The 15,642-nt window shown below is 45.0% G+C and overlaps 1 protein-coding gene across 3 annotated transcripts in view; it reads left to right on the top strand.

The window, feature by feature from the left end:
- The window catches only part of Sms (spermine synthase), a 107,004-nt gene extending 98,255 nt beyond the window's left edge, over positions 1 to 8,749 (top strand). For all 3 annotated transcript variants that reach the window (XM_069302687.1, XM_069302686.1, XM_069302688.1), the window contains exon 10: positions 8,229 to 8,749. In XM_069302687.1, the coding sequence (XP_069158788.1) occupies positions 8,229 to 8,387 (159 nt within the window). In that variant the 3' untranslated portion in view covers positions 8,388 to 8,749. The remainder of the gene's footprint in view (positions 1 to 8,228) is intronic.
- Positions 8,750 to 15,642: the final 6,893 nt, after the last annotated feature.

The following is a 15,642-nucleotide window of genomic DNA, read 5'->3' as shown; positions in this document are numbered from 1 at the left end:
TATGGTTAATCTTTATTGGAAGACTTGTTTATTTTTGTAGCATTAGTTTCATGAAAAGTGTGGGTGAAAATAGGTTCTTAAAGGGAATAAATATCGGCAGTGTTGCATAAGAAGTTCACCTACATATACAGTGGTACCTCGCATAACAAATTTAATCCGTTCCATGTTCGTCATGTGAAACGGACGTCATACAAAACGAGTGTCCCCCCCCCCAAGTAACCTGTGTGATGCACTGTGTTTATTGTGAAATTCCCCCAGTGTGCATGACATTAAATGTTCCCCAAAATATCATTTTTCTTTGCAAAATGATAAATTACTGTCCCTGAACATGTCTATGTAAAAATAATTACCAAATTCCACCTACTTTGGGTGTGAGGGCGTGGACAAGGTGCGCTGTGACGTCATCAGGGCCTGGTCGCCCGTGTGTGAAGCTCCCAGACACGGTCGCACAGGCCATTCAAGCACCGCGTGTTGCCACAAATATATTTTCAAATATTTTTTCTATGCATTTCTAATGCGGTTTTATTTGTTTCTTTTATCGTATATGATGCATATTTGTGACCTTTACAATATGTATACAGTAGAATGTTCATAATTTTCCATGAAACTGTGATACATGTGTCAGTAATGTGTCCACAATAAATGTTTATTGTCACAATATTACGTGGTAAAAATTCACTAAAATTACAATATGTACAGTTTCACATACTATTTACACAGTAAGACACAATATTACACACTCAGTACTTTGGAGGTGCGTAATAGTCAACGAAGTAGTCCATGGTACACAGCGCGACTTTGCTCTCCTTGCACCAGCTACAGATAGATTTTTGATCCTGTTTCATCGTTCTGTGTGCTTGCAAATAACGCACTCGCGTGCACCCTTGGCTTTAGTACTTGTAGGTGGTATGTAGCCAAGCTTGTAAAGCATAAGGTAGTATTGAAACGATTATAGGAAAAGCTCAATTTGTAAGGTAGTCTTGAAAAGATCACTTTGTAGGGTCCCACACAGGAAGAGATTCAGCTAGCCTCAAAGAGTGTCCGTCAGTCAGGAAGAGATTCAGGTATTCTTGAAAATATCAATGAACAACACCACCATGGAAGCCGCTAACACTGTTCATCTATGCTACTTGTATCAGATGCATCATCACTGAACGCAGAAAACGATTCATCTATGTATCGTTTTGTATCAATTCATCTTTGTATCAAGGGAGCCGGTCGGCCGAGCGGACAGCACGCGGGACTTGTGATTCTGTGGTCCTGGGTTCGATCCCAGGCGCCGGCGAGAAACAATGGGCAGAGTTTCTTTCACCCTATGCCCCTGTTACCTAGCAGTAAAATAGGTACCTGGGTGTTAGCCAGCTGTCACGGGCTGCTTCCTGGGGGTGGAGGCCTGGTCGAGGACCGGGCCGCGGGGACACTAAAGCCCCGAAATCATCTCAAGATAACCTCAAGATGTATCATCTATATAAATTCGAGATGGCAAGGGTGGGGCTCAGAGCTACAACTGGATACGCTCGCTGTATCATCCTCATAAGTGCTGTATCACTGGCATCCGACCGTTATGTTAAGCCCTTATTGCGCCTAGCTTCACCAATGTTATGACCCTTACGTTCTTCAAACAATAGGATCTGAATTGCACCGACTGAGCGCAGTCTTTCAACACCGTGTGGGACAGGTGTTTGAGAGCCAGAGGCACGTGTGCTACAAATGGTTGCTCACGCAGTACTAACCCAGCCAGCAGCCCTAGTCTTTCATATTCGTTATAGCAAAAGGTTCGTTCAGTGTTTGTTGGGTAGGCTGCTCCATTATGACAATCTTTCTTTGTTTCAAATGTGTTCCATTTGTTTTGTATTTGTCACTTACGTCTCAATAATGGAGCAGCCTACCCGACAAACACTGAACGAACCTTTATGGAATTTGTCCATTTTTCAAATTGTTTCAACAGTTCTTTTATTTTTCGTTTTTTTTTTTTTATTTAAGAAACATGGAGCAGCCGACCTGTAGACCACCGAACGAACCTTTTTGACATTTGTACTGGTTTTCAAAATTCTTCCTTTTTTTTATTATTTACGTTTTTTGTATGTAAGAAACATGGAGCAGCCTACCTGCCGACCACCGAACGAACCTTTTGCTATAAGACAAATGAAAAATAAATATTGAACACATTTGAAGAAAGGAAAATGTCATAATGGTTTATTCAGTGTATGTAAGGTAGGCTTCTCCATTATTGAGACGTAAATGACAAATAAAAAACAAATGGAACACATTTGAAACAAAGAAAGTTTGTTATAATGGAGCAGCCTACCTGCCGAACGAACCTTTTTGACATTTGTTGTATATCAGACATTTCATTTCTTTTTTCCTACAAAAACGTCAATGCTTTGCAACATCTCAGCAGTCACCCTTTTATATCCCAGCATCATTAGCATCTTTAAACAAGAACAACATAATTTATGTGTATCGTCGGAGGCGTCTAAGAATGTGCAAGAAGCAGCGCGACCCCACCATGTGGTGTTGCCGTTACTCAAACCAGCGTTCGTCATACGGGACGATTGGACGCCGATCGGGCCGTCCGTTACGCAAAATGTTCGTCTTTTGGGGCGATCACTATGCGAAGTACCACTGTATACCCATAATGTTGTATCAAAGTCTAAACTAATTTTACTTGTTCAGTGTGTAACCGTTGTGTAACAGTATGTAAATAATTTTAACAATTTACATATGTTTGTGACATGGTCAGACAGCCATGATGCAACATTCCATGCGCTAAAACCATGACAAGCGACCCTCGAGCCCAGCAAGGGCAACACGGACCCCGTGAAAAGTCCCAGAAATAAATAGTTATGAAAGTAGCAAAACACAGTTATGAGCATGGCCACAGTATCTTCCCAGTACGTTATGGTACCAAAGAGACAGCCACGTGACTATCAGGCCTCTGGCCTTGTTTAGGCCTACCAAACGCTAAGACCAAACTGGTGAGCTCATAGACGGGAGATGAGTATGTGGGTCTAAGATCGACCTCATAACCCAGTAAAACTGCCCCAGATTGTACAAGCATAGCAAAACAGACTATATATACCTTGATGAAATAAAGAGTAGATGGAAACAATGAAGCTGTAGTATGTCCGATGTCAACAAACTAGGCACTAATATCCCAGCACACCACCAGATGACAGCTAGGGTCAGCAAGGGTCCTACCTGGCCACCCAGCTCACTCATATACTTGCCCTAAATTGGCTCCGAACCCCACAGAAAAAGATGGGCAAAAAGGGTGGGTACAGGAAGCTACTGAGGTCACCTAGAAAAGTTAGTTTTATTGTATATTAAACACTTCATTAAAGCTGGTCCTCAGTACCTCCATGGTACATAACACCCAATGGTGCCTCTGAGAAGCTTTGGGGTAAAGGTAACAGTAAAAATGGATACAAAGATGGAAGGCTGACCAAGGCCCTCAGCAACAGCCTGTTGGACCAAGCTTGTCAAAAAAGCACTTTGGTAGACCAAACAAGCCAAATCACTTGTACTGTCCCATCTTGAGTACTGCTCAGTACTCACTTTTCCCCTTCAGAGCAGGAGATATTGCTGAAATAGAGGGAATACAGAGAACATATATGGCATACATACATGCAATAAAGCACCTAAATTATTGTGATCGTCTCAAAGCTCTCTAAATGTACTCACTAGAAAGAAAACGAGAGAGATACCAAATAATATACACATGGAAAATACTGGAGGGACAGGTCCCAAATCTACACAGTAAAATAACAACATACTGGAGTGAATGATATAAAAGAAAATGCAGAATAGAACCAGTGAAGAGCAGGGGTGCCATAGGCAGAATCAGAGAACACTGTATAAACATCAGAGGTCCACGGTTGTTCATCACCCTCCCAGCGAGCATAAGAAATATTGCCGGAACAACCGTGGACATCTTCAAGAGAAAACTAGATCATTTTCTCCAAGGAGTGCCGGACCAACCAGGCTGTGGTGGATATGTGGGCCTGCAGGCCGCTGTAAGCAACAGCCTAGTGGACCAAACTCTCATAAGTCAAGCCTAGCCTCGTGCCGGGCTTGGGGAGTACAAGAACTCCCAGAACCCCATCAAGCAGGTATCAAGGAAGCAAAAAGGCTGGAAACTCAGGGTTTGGGGACCCAGCATTGAATGTAATTAAATGTTTCTTTCTGGATGAATCTTGGTAGCTCTGTGATGCTCTCGCTGAGATTACTCTATGCAAATAGGTCACATCACACAAGTTGTGTTTAGCTTTCCGGGTACCAGAGCCAAACACTGGCCTCATCATAGAGGTACAGAGAACACGTGACACTTCACCACACCGGGAAAGCATCCACAAAGTTAGTAAAGCTTTATGGAAAACTAAAGGGTTAACAAAGCCTGAGGTCTCAAAACTGAAAAACAACTCTAAAAATGATTCATACAAAATATGAGAAACATTCAAAATTAGTGTGCAACTCGTAGTATTAAATGCCACCACCAGGCAACCCAGTTTATGCTTGCAGCCATCTTTCGTGATCAGTTCTAGAGCTGCTGAACAGCCCACTGACAAATTGGCGAATCTGATTGGTGAAACAGGAGCATGTGGGAGGAAGTCGGGAAGCAGCAAGGGTTTATCCAGAAAGATGCATTTCATTACATTCAATGCTAGGTTTCTGGGGAGGGGACCCCTGGTGGCTCCCTTATGCTAACTAGCCACAGAGAACAAACGCGGAACTTAACAGGGAGAAGGAGAGTTGGCATGCACTAGGACGAAGAAGAGAATTTCGGCCATTAGACATGGCCCAGAGCAACACTCGACCGACTAGGACCAGGAACATTAACCCAGTTCAAAAGCTAAAACCCTAGCCCAACATACTCTCTAATACGGTATTCCAGGACTACCTGGAAATACGATCCTTGTAACAGGGAACCAAGGAATTGGGCAAGCAACAAGGGGTCAACTGTTGCAGAACCAGTGACCCACAGGTAGCATCGAAGAACTGGCACCCGGCCAGACCAACCAAGCGTCATTCACCACCAGACCCCTCTGAAAGCTAGCTGACTCATTCGTCACCAGAAAGGGCCAAGCCTGCCCATCAGGGTCACAGGAACAAAACCCCCACCTTTGGAGAAAAGCCTAAAGCCAGAGGCGAGATTTAACAGAAACCACTAGAAATTGTGGGAAACCATAAAACAATCCGAGGAGAGGAAGACCGAAACCCGATCAAGAAACTAGGCCAGCTAAGAAGTAGGAGCATGAGCTAGTCGGAGATGAAAAAATTAACAAGGCAACTTGTGGAACAGTATGGAGGAGACAACACCAAATGCAAGCAACAGCAGCTCCGCCAATGCAAAGCAATAAAAGGTAACAATATTAGGCATGTGATGCTGATAAAGCAACAACTAAGACAAAAAGAACAAGATAGCCCTGACTGAAACGGAATAAAGATGAAGAGACGAATAATGTAAAAATGACCACCAGGTAATCTCATACTGCAACCACAAGGAAAGATACAGGTGGGACACCAATAAACCAGCCACACGCACCCACCATACAAATGGCAATAGACGCGGAGCAGAAAAAAATGACCAGGTTCAGACACTGGATGAGAAGCACTGGAAACCAGAAAGATCACCCTTCCTGAAAATGACTTCAGAATGAACAGAACCCAGAGCAACAACTGAAGCAGGGGAAAAAAGGTAAATGCACCTCCACCTCAGCTAGTCCTGTTGAAAGACATCCACCATTACAGCCTCTCAAGCAGGAAATGGAACCACATAAGAGGGAAGACTGCGATTCCATGCCTAATGTGAAGAAGTCCATTTTAGGGTGACCAAACATTTTACTGTTCCAACTGAAGGACATGTCATTGATGGTCCACTCCATAGAAATGGTAAAAATTATGGAGCCAGAGAAACTGGAACACCCAGAGCCAAACTCTACCCTAGGAAAAGATAATGCAGTCAAAGTTGAGGCTTCTGCACAACTGCTCGCCCAACTGGCAATCACTTGGGGCTCATCCAATACCAGCTGGCAGCAAAGCAGCAAACAGAGCAAAGCCACAGAAAGTATACCTTATCTTGGTCATACCTTGGTGGGATTCTGGGAGTTGTTTTACTCTCCAAGCTCAGCCTGGGGCCAGGCTTGACTCGAGAGAGCTTGATCTTGATCCTTGTGGGTTGATCTTGTCACTTTGGTCCCCCTGTTCCAAGGCTCGTCTTTCACCTGCATGCTGTCTACCGACGGCCGATGGGGAGCTGGTCGGCCAAGCGGACAGCACACTGGACTTGTGATCCTGTGGTCCCGGGTTCGATCCCAGGCGCCGGCGAGAAACAATGGGCAGTTTCTTTCACCCTATGCCCCTGTTACCTAGCAGTAAAATAGGTACCTGGGTGTAAATCAGCTGTCACGGGCTGCTTCCTGGGGTTGGAGGCCTGGTCAAGGATTGGGCCGCGGGGACACTAAAGCCCCGAAATCATCTCAAGATAACTACCCTTGCGCCCATGACATAAGGAAGTATGCTGTGCTCTGGGCTGTGTTTGCAAATGTACCATGGGCTGATATTCGGGCACAGGGGTTTTGGAGGTCGCACAGGATTATGGCGGCCTGGTATCTTGTCAGAGTGGCCAGGCCATGGTGCCTTCGTGTGGCCTTGGGTTGGCTTTCACGTCTGGGAGTCTCTGCTTTATCCTAATTCCTGCAGTGCTCCCTCCTCCCTAGTGAGTGCTCATGTTCTTTTCCTTCTCTGTGGGTAGTTAGCTGGGTGGGTTTTCTGGGGCTTCCCCCTAGAAAACCAGCATTGCATGTAATGAAATGCCAAATTTCTGGGTGAGCATCTGTCTTCCCCCTGACACTCTCCCTCCCTCCTGGTCGTAGGAGGGGTTTGCATCACTGTCAAATTGAAGGTAGAGCAGTTGGCTGGCCCCTGGCTGCCTCACTCCTCTCCCCAAGCAAGGGGTAGAGGTGGTAAGATTGAGTTGGCACTGGTTTCATGAAATTTTGATCATTTGTTTACATTGTTCGGGGAGTTCTACAGTACATCTGTTTCTTGGGGCTACGGTCTCACTAAACGCCAGCAGTGGCTTGTTTTGTTTCACCAACTTTCTGAGTGCCTTCCTTGGTTGTGGCATGACAAATAACTAAATACTATATACAAAGGCCACTGCTTCCTGTACCTCTGTTAGGGGGCCAGGTTCTGGCTCTTGGTCTTTAGTAAGCATTATAACTCCATGTATGGCACACTATCAGAGATAGTAGCTTCAGGGAGCCACTGGGGCTCACTAGAAGTTGGCATTTCACTACACATATATATATATATATATATATATATATATATATATATATATATATATATATATATATATATATATATATATATATATATATATATATATATAACAGGAAGGAACAGGAACAGACAAGTGTTGACTCCTGTTAGCAAACTGAGAGCTTTCCCATCCCATAGCTCTTGTTAAGCCTTACCCACTAGTTTTCATGGAATATGACTCGCTAATCATTTTAACAACCAGGTACAATCAATGCTGGGTGAACCGAGGTGTACAGTTTTGGATTGATGCCTTGTCAGTCCTTGTCAGCCAGGATATGGAGAGTCCTTCAGGCCTTAGGAATACCCCATGGGTCTTGGTGTGACCTATTGATCTCCCCTTTCCCATTCTCACCCTGTGCGAGTTTGAGTTCTCTTCGTCATCCGTGCCATGGGACAGTGATTATTTTTATTCCTCCGCCATGCTGCATGTAGTGTAGGGTATGTGACACCAGCGACCACAGGTCCTTTGGGATGTGCTCTCCTTATGTGGCTCTTTCCTTCCTTTGGCCTTCCTGCTATGGTTTTAACATTTCATGCAGCTACTGCTTTGCAGGTTTGTTTGGCCCACCTTCAGTGATTTTAGTATTGTACTTGGCTTGATTCTCTGGAGTTGGCCTGTCTTGTGTTTGGTGACCCACAGTTGGAAGTGTTTGACTTCCACCTTGGATCTGTCTATGCTTCCTCTTCATTCCCATTTGGGTGTCGTACGCCCAGCTTATGTTCTTTCCCCTTGCTTTACCTCCTAAAAGTCTGAGGGTTTTGGGGGTCAAGTCTTGAGATGTGGCTCATTCCTTGTGTACAGAATTTTTTCAGATCAGGTTATAACTACACATGCTGCTGTAGCTTATTACTTAATGTACTCTACTATAATATTGATCTTCTGTTATTACACCATTTTCCAGGCTACTGGTATCCAGTGTGAAACTGCTCTGAAAATGTTTGAAGAACAGCTGAGTAATCTGGAGACTGGAGTTACTTTCACACAAACTAGTCACTATGTACCCAGCTTCATGGAGAAGTGGTGCTTCTATCAAGCCACTCGTCAACCTCTACCAGCATAGTGCTTCACAATTTATGGATATTGTGTTTTAATTATCATTGATGTATTATTCACACTTTATATCACTTGGCATACTTTTTCTTTTAGTTTGCTATCATAATTGGTTTTTCTAGTAATAAATTTTATCTTTTTGTTCCAAAGCACATCATTTTTAATGCTAAGTGATGTTCCATATAATGCTTTGTTTAGAATGTTTGGTTAACTAGATCATGACACTCTCACATCATTCTTGTTTGCGTTTTAATTACAAACCACTTTTATGCTGCGTGCCATTATGTACTATGTCATCACATTAGTACTTACAGTTAGTAAGATTTTTTTCACTTTGGAATAAAATATAACAAAGCTGAGTTACAAATTATATATTTATTTATAAAATACCCAAGTTGGAGTTGTGTTTGCTTAGAATATTTTGGTTTCTGTTAACTCGGATGTTAATATGATGATGACAATGAGAGCATCAGTGTGAATATGATGATGACAGTGAGAGCATTCATATGAATATGATGATGACAGTGAGAGCATTCTTATGAATATGTTGATGACAGTGAGAGCATTCATATGAATATGATGACAATGAGTACATCAACATTTACTGTTGCAAACATTTCGACACATGATACAGTACTAAAAAAAAAAAAGAAAATTAACCCTTAAATTGCGCATCGCATCATATGATGCTTTGACCGACTTGCAGTAAATTGCGCATCACATCATATGATGCTTTGGAGTACTACGCAAGATTTAAACGGCCCACGGATACACGGGGTTCACCACACCTTCATCAGGGCTCTTGTAAACAGACGCCATTTTTTATAAAATCGTGGGCTAAATTCCCGGGTGTTAGGGGCCTCAGTATTAAGTGAGCTACCAAGCCTGACGCATGCAGCATGAGCTCACAACACTGCTGTTCAGCTTGTGACCACAGCATCGCCTAAAAATGCCATAATATACTTGGTCATGCTATTATGAAGAGATGATATTATTACAGAAGACCCCTGACTGTGATAAAACTGACCAGGGTTCTGATAATAACAGGATTGTGGTGATATTTGGCGCTGTGCGCCATGGAGGGAGGAGTAATGCTGTGGGAGGGAGGGTGGTGGCGTCATCTTCTGACTGTGTATGGCCACCTTTTATTGACTGCACTCACCATACCAGCTTAGTGGTTCGCTATGGTGAACACAAATGTAGATACTTATATATAACGTGTATATAGTGTGTATAAACAGCAATAGGAATAGGTTGGGAGCCGCCATTTTGGTGAGGGAGGTGCGTCGTCTGCACGAATTATCATGTTGTTTACTGGTGACCACTATGGTCTTTTGGTACCATACCAGTTTACTTGTACAAGTATGGCGAATAAAACAGGTAGATACTTATATATAATGTGTGTATATAGCGTAATAACACCACAAACAGTATTGTTGGAGGAGAAATATTAGTGCGTTTGGCCTCGAGGGCGGCCGCCACCAGCTGACTGTGTGAGTAGCTACGTCTTTGTGCCTTTACTCACCATACAAGCTTAGATGTACAGTTATGGTGAACAAAACATGTAAATACTTATATATAAGTCTGTATATAAAAGCAAAAACAGTATGGTAGGAGGAGAATGGTGGCAAGTCAGGTGAGGGGAGGGAGGGAGTGGCAGCCAGTGGCGGGCTGCCACTGCCACTGCCACTCACCATACCAACTTAGTGGTTCGATATGGTGAACACGAATGTAGATACTTATATATAGCGTCTGTATATAGTGAATAAAAGCAAAAACAGTATTGTGGGTGAGTCAGGTGACTTTAGGGAGGGAGGAAGTAGCAGCCACTGGCACTGCCACTCAGCATGCCAACTTAGTGGTTCGTTATGGTGAACACGAATGTAGATACTTATATATAACGTCTGTATATAGAGAATAAAAGCAAAAACAGTATGGTGGGAGGAGAATGTGGGCGAGTGAGGTGTTGAGGGAGGGAGTGAGTGGCTGACTGGTGTGTGGCGGTCACTCCTCGTTACTTTTTGACTCATAATAGCAACTTAGTGGTTCGTTATGGTGAACAAAACATGCAGATACTTGTATATAACCTGTGTATATAGTGTAATAACCAACAAAGTATTTGTTCACTGTTTGATGAACATAATTGAATCAACAATATGCACACCATGTTTTTGAGTACAGCGATGATTCACTCATTTTATTATATAAATATATCACACTAAACACTATTGAATAATATTACAGCAAAAAACTACGAAAAATCAGAGACATTGATATAATTAGGTAATTATCTCTTTGTGGCAACTCCGGCCTGACAGTTGGCGAGCAACAGACCGCCTGGGACGCACGCTGAGTCAGCGCCTGTTTTTTGCCAGACTTCCCCGCCCTATAGCGGGCAATATATGCCACTTACGATTTTTTTATTATTTTTCCCATGGTCAGTGAACACAAAAAATTTTTTGTATGCGCCTGTGAGTGACACATGCTAAATAGCCAGGTGCTATTTAAGGGTTAAAATATCACTTTAGTAAAAATGTAGCCCTTGGCTTTGTCTATATATGGCCTCTATATTTACTTGCTATAGAATTTGTAATGTGTACAGTTTTGGGTGACAACATTCAAGGAGTATAGTGTTTTATATGTTGATTTAATATAGTCTTGGTTATAGTAATCAGGTGTTGGAAATGTAATGAGCATGGTAGCTACCTTGTCTCAGAGTGGTAGCTGAGACAAGGATGCTTGTGTGAGGTCGGGAGCGAAGAGCAGAGAGCTTGAGCATGGCCGGGGGTAGAGACAGCTCGAAGGAGGGTGAGAAAATAAAGCTCAATTGTGGGCAAAATCGCAAAGCTCAAATGCGGAGCAAAAGCAGGTGGCTCAAGTATGGTCAGATCCCTGTCTGCTCTGTGGTGAGGCTGTTTTGTTTTAAGAGTGAGTTGGAACTAGACTTGTCGAGTGTTACATTGTTGTTGATTGTCAGTGGTGTTGGAGAAGATATGCAATATATCCAGAGCATTTGTCACTGAACCGCTATTTTAATAAGACTACTGATTCTACGTTCTTGGTGGCTTAAATTCCATGCTTCACCTGACCATGTGTTAGAATGCTTTTGGGAAGTTGACCACTCTGCTGGGAAACTTGCTGATCACTTTCAGCTGTCCTAAAAGATTCCTGAAACCCATGGAAATAATATAGTTGCTACAGTACTTCCGCTCCCGGAGGGATAAAAAATGTTTGTAAAGAAAAGCAGAAATATGAAACTAGTATTCCCTGGGTCGCTGTGGAGCATGTAGATCCGGTACCAAATTGAGACACAGCCAGAGTGAAGACTGGCTCATGCACCATGGCTGTAGTAAGCGATGTAAGAAAAAGGATGCTGGGTATTGTCGACACACTGTGGGTCACCAATGAAATGTATATGATTTTGGGCGATAACAATCAAGAGTATATTGGTTTTCTGTGGGGGAGCCCTTTGTGGCGCCCTGAAGCTACAATGCCAATACATTGTAGCTAAACTACTAGGTGTCATCAGTCGCGAAGTTCCTTTCAGTTTACTGGAGACCACAAGTCAGAACCTGGTGCCCTCTAGAGAGGTGCAGAGATCGGTAGCGCTATGTTAAAATTGACAGTGAATTTTAACTGTCTACCACCATCGGGAAAGCAGCCACCAGCTGTGGGAGTAGGGCGTCTCATCTTGGGCCAACAGCTGTGGGAGCGGGGCGTCTCATCTTGGGCCACCCCCTGTGGGAGCGGGACGTCTCATCTTGGGCCACCAGCTGTGGGAGTGGAAATAGCTCTCTCTTGTCCATTATTCCACCCCCCAGTTAACTAACGAGGCTGGGGGAAACAGCTCTCTTTAGTCCGTTATCCCGCCCTCAGTTAGCTAACTATTCTAGAGCACCCTCCAGAGTTCCTACGGCAGCCTCTCGTTCAATACCTTGTAACCTAGGTATTTGACTACCTAGGTGCTAAGACTACAAGGCGCCGTAACTTGATCGGCTACCCGCAACTCTAGAGAACTCTAGAACACATTTCACTGCCACAAACGTATCAGAGAAATGAAAGAAAAGAGATGAATAATGAAGTAATTAGTGAGGGTTTGGGGTGAGAGATGTGGGAGGAGCGAGGAGGGTCGTCAGTCGAAAGGGAGAGTTTGGAGAGGGGTGGAGGGGGAGTAGAAGTAGATAGTAGAAGAAGAAATGCTGCCACCATCCATTCATTTGTCCGTACCTACAAGACAAGGAATGGAACTTGTCTGTATCACAATATTCTCAATGATGTTATCGGTCATTATTAGTATGTTCCATCTGTATCATGTGCTCATTAAAATCATGAAACCAGTAACTGCAGAGGCTTTCTCATCTCAACTCAAAAACTCTAGGGAACAAAGTTAAAGACAATTTAAACAATAAATTCAATTATATTTCACATGATAAGTATCATAATTTAAGCAATTCAACTTAATGTTCAAGATTCATATGCAAAGTGAGTCATCATCCAAGAATTCAAGAACCCTACAACTTGACTGCCCCTGATCCTTACACAACACTTGTAAACACGACCAAGTCACCTAAATGTTCACTCACCGAGGACTGAGTCTAAGTTGAATAGAGAGGGGAGGGGGGGTGGGGAGTCTGCGGTTGTCAGGCAGCGTCAGCCCCCATCCCACCGACAGCCTATCTCGGCGGCTGGCCTCTGCTCTGCTCTGCTGGCTGGTTTCCTATTGCTTATCCTCCTATCATCCAGCTCCCTCAGTATATATTGGGAAACCTAGTAGCTAACTCCGCCCACAAGTAGATAGCCTCAGGCTCTCTACCAAGCCACTCCTTAAACGTCGGCATGTTTGAACGCCATCAGGCTACAATTATCAGATTAGCAGAAGCAAGGTGAAATTTGCATGAGCTGACCTCAGGTCACTTGAGGTCATTAACGCTTAGAGGTGTGAGTTCCAGGCCGACAGAATGGCGCCTCTCAAATCCTTGTCTCTGACTCATGTATATCTATGTATGTATTAAATAAAACTAAACAAAACACCTTTACGGTGTTACAGGGCATCTCATCTTCGGCCACCAGCTGTAGGAGCGGGGCGTCTCATCTTAGGCCACCAGCTGTGGGAGTGGGGCATCTCATCTTAGGCCACCAGCTGTGGGAGCGGGGGCGTCTTATCTTGGAGTAACCTTTCTAGCATTGGGTCCTCCAACATTAGGTCCTTGTGCTCCTGCTGCTGTCCTCTCTAATTGTGCTGAACGACTTTTCCTTTTCCTTCTGTTTCGTTTTTCTCCCCCCTCTTCTCCTATCTGCTTGTCATTTCCTGCCGACCTTTTGCTTGTTTTGGTTATTCCTTTGGACTTCTTCTATTTTGACGCCCGGGTGCTTGAGGAGGTATACTCTTGCACCCGTAGAACTGTAGTACCCAACGTCTCGAGCGAGGGGAACCTTTTTTTGTCAATCCCCCTTTCGTCGCTGAACCCGATCTCGATGAACTTCTGGTTCTTAAGGTGGCGTTTGTGGGGTGTATACTCACGACGCACCTCTAGGGGGCCCCGGCATGATCGGCGATAGCTTCCTGTTGGGTATCCTGCCTCTAATTGTGGCTCCATGGTGGGTATGGGGGCACATTCGTGAATGAATTTGTCACTCTTCGTCTGTATGTCGATGAATGTTTCTGTTGTACCCTCTCAGGCTCGTGGGGTGGGCGACCAAGCCCCCGAGTCCGCCTGTATTGGAAGACCAGGCTCTGTAGCCCCCGCTGCGTTGGGCCCCGACCTTGCTCCTCCTTTGACCCTCCTGACTTCTTCCCCCAGCTCCTCTCCCTCCTCTGTGGTTGGGTCGAGCCTCAAGCCCCAGTGGTGACCACTTCGTTCCCTGGTGCAGCTAAGCCTCTCGTTGTGACTACTGCGCCTTTTAACCCCTCTCTCTCTGGGGGTTCTCAACGCTGTCCGCGGCACGGCCGCACTCACTCGATTCCTTCCCGTACTGATGCGTATCAGGCCTTCATTTGGTCCTACTTTGATCTCCTCCCTCTTGATTCTGCGCCTCCTGCTGATTTCTCCCTCCATCTGCATCTTGTTGATTCCGTGGATGCCTCTGTTACCTTCAACCCCACTCATCTCGGTACACGTGTCGTTGCTGCTGCTCCTCAGGATGCAGCTTCCCGCTTGGCTGCCTTATCCTGCCTTGGTGAGATCCCTGTTCGGGTCTCAAAGAACACTCGGTTGAATGCCAGTGTTGGCACTATTCTCCTCCCACCCCATGTTGCGACCGGTGTTCGGAATCTGCAGGACTGCCACGATGATATTCAGTATATCCTTGATGCCCAAGGCCATTTTGTCTTCCAGGTAGACTCGTTTACTCGTCCCCCTCGTGGTCGTCGCCGTCAACCTCTTCGGGTTGTGAAGATTACCTTTGATGGTAGAACCCTTCCATCCTCTGTCATTCTTGCTGGTGCCAGGTGCTCTGTCCAGGAGTACATTCCTTCTTCTAGGCTTTGTAACAAGTGTTGGAGGTTTGGGCTTGGTGCCCTCCGCTGCTATGGGACTGACTGTCTCTGTCCTTTGTGTGGGGGCGAAGGTCACTCTAAGTTGGAGTGCACTTCTCCCCAGGTTCGCTGCCTCAACTGCGGTGAGGCCAATCCTACCTTCTCCCATGCGTGTATCCATTACAAGCTTGAGGCAGCCGTCCTCACCTTGAAGCACCGGGAGCGTTCATCTTTTCCTGAGGCGAGGCGCCAGATTCGCCGACTCCCGCCTTATGCTAACGTCTCTTATGCTCGTGTGTTGCGCTCTTCCTCTCCTCGTCCTTCCCACCTTCCTCAGACCCACAACCGTTTCCGGGCCTCGGACCCTGATACGCCCACTGCCCCCTCCTCTGTTCCTTTGAGTTCTGTCCCGAAGAGTCCCCCTCCTGGTTCTCTGTCTGGGGTTTCCCTTTTTTCTGCCCGGTCTGTCATGTCTCTTGTGTCTTTTTCCTTGTCTCCCTCCGATCCTCCTTCCCATCCTTCTCCTCCATCTATTTACTTCCCGCCGCCTGTCAGTGTGGGCCTATGTCCATCACTCTCCTACTAGCCATCATGTGTGCTCTCGTTCAGCTTCTCCTGTTGAGACACTGGAATCCGTTGCCCAGTATGTAGTTGCTGGGACACCTGTCTCTTTTAAGTCAGAAGTGTAAGCCTGGCTTCTCTCCTTCCTCCTCTCCGGCGGGTAAGAAGGCTTCGCTTTCTTCCTCGGCCCCTACTTCTGACTCTTATCACCCCTTCCCCTCCCATTTCA

The sequence above is a fragment of the Procambarus clarkii genome, chromosome 48 (assembly GCF_040958095.1).
Source record: "Procambarus clarkii isolate CNS0578487 chromosome 48, FALCON_Pclarkii_2.0, whole genome shotgun sequence".
NCBI classification, from domain to species: Eukaryota; Metazoa; Arthropoda; class Malacostraca; order Decapoda; family Cambaridae; genus Procambarus; species Procambarus clarkii.
Note: the sequence above shows the minus strand (reverse complement) of the source record. Positions and strands in the feature narration are given on the sequence as shown.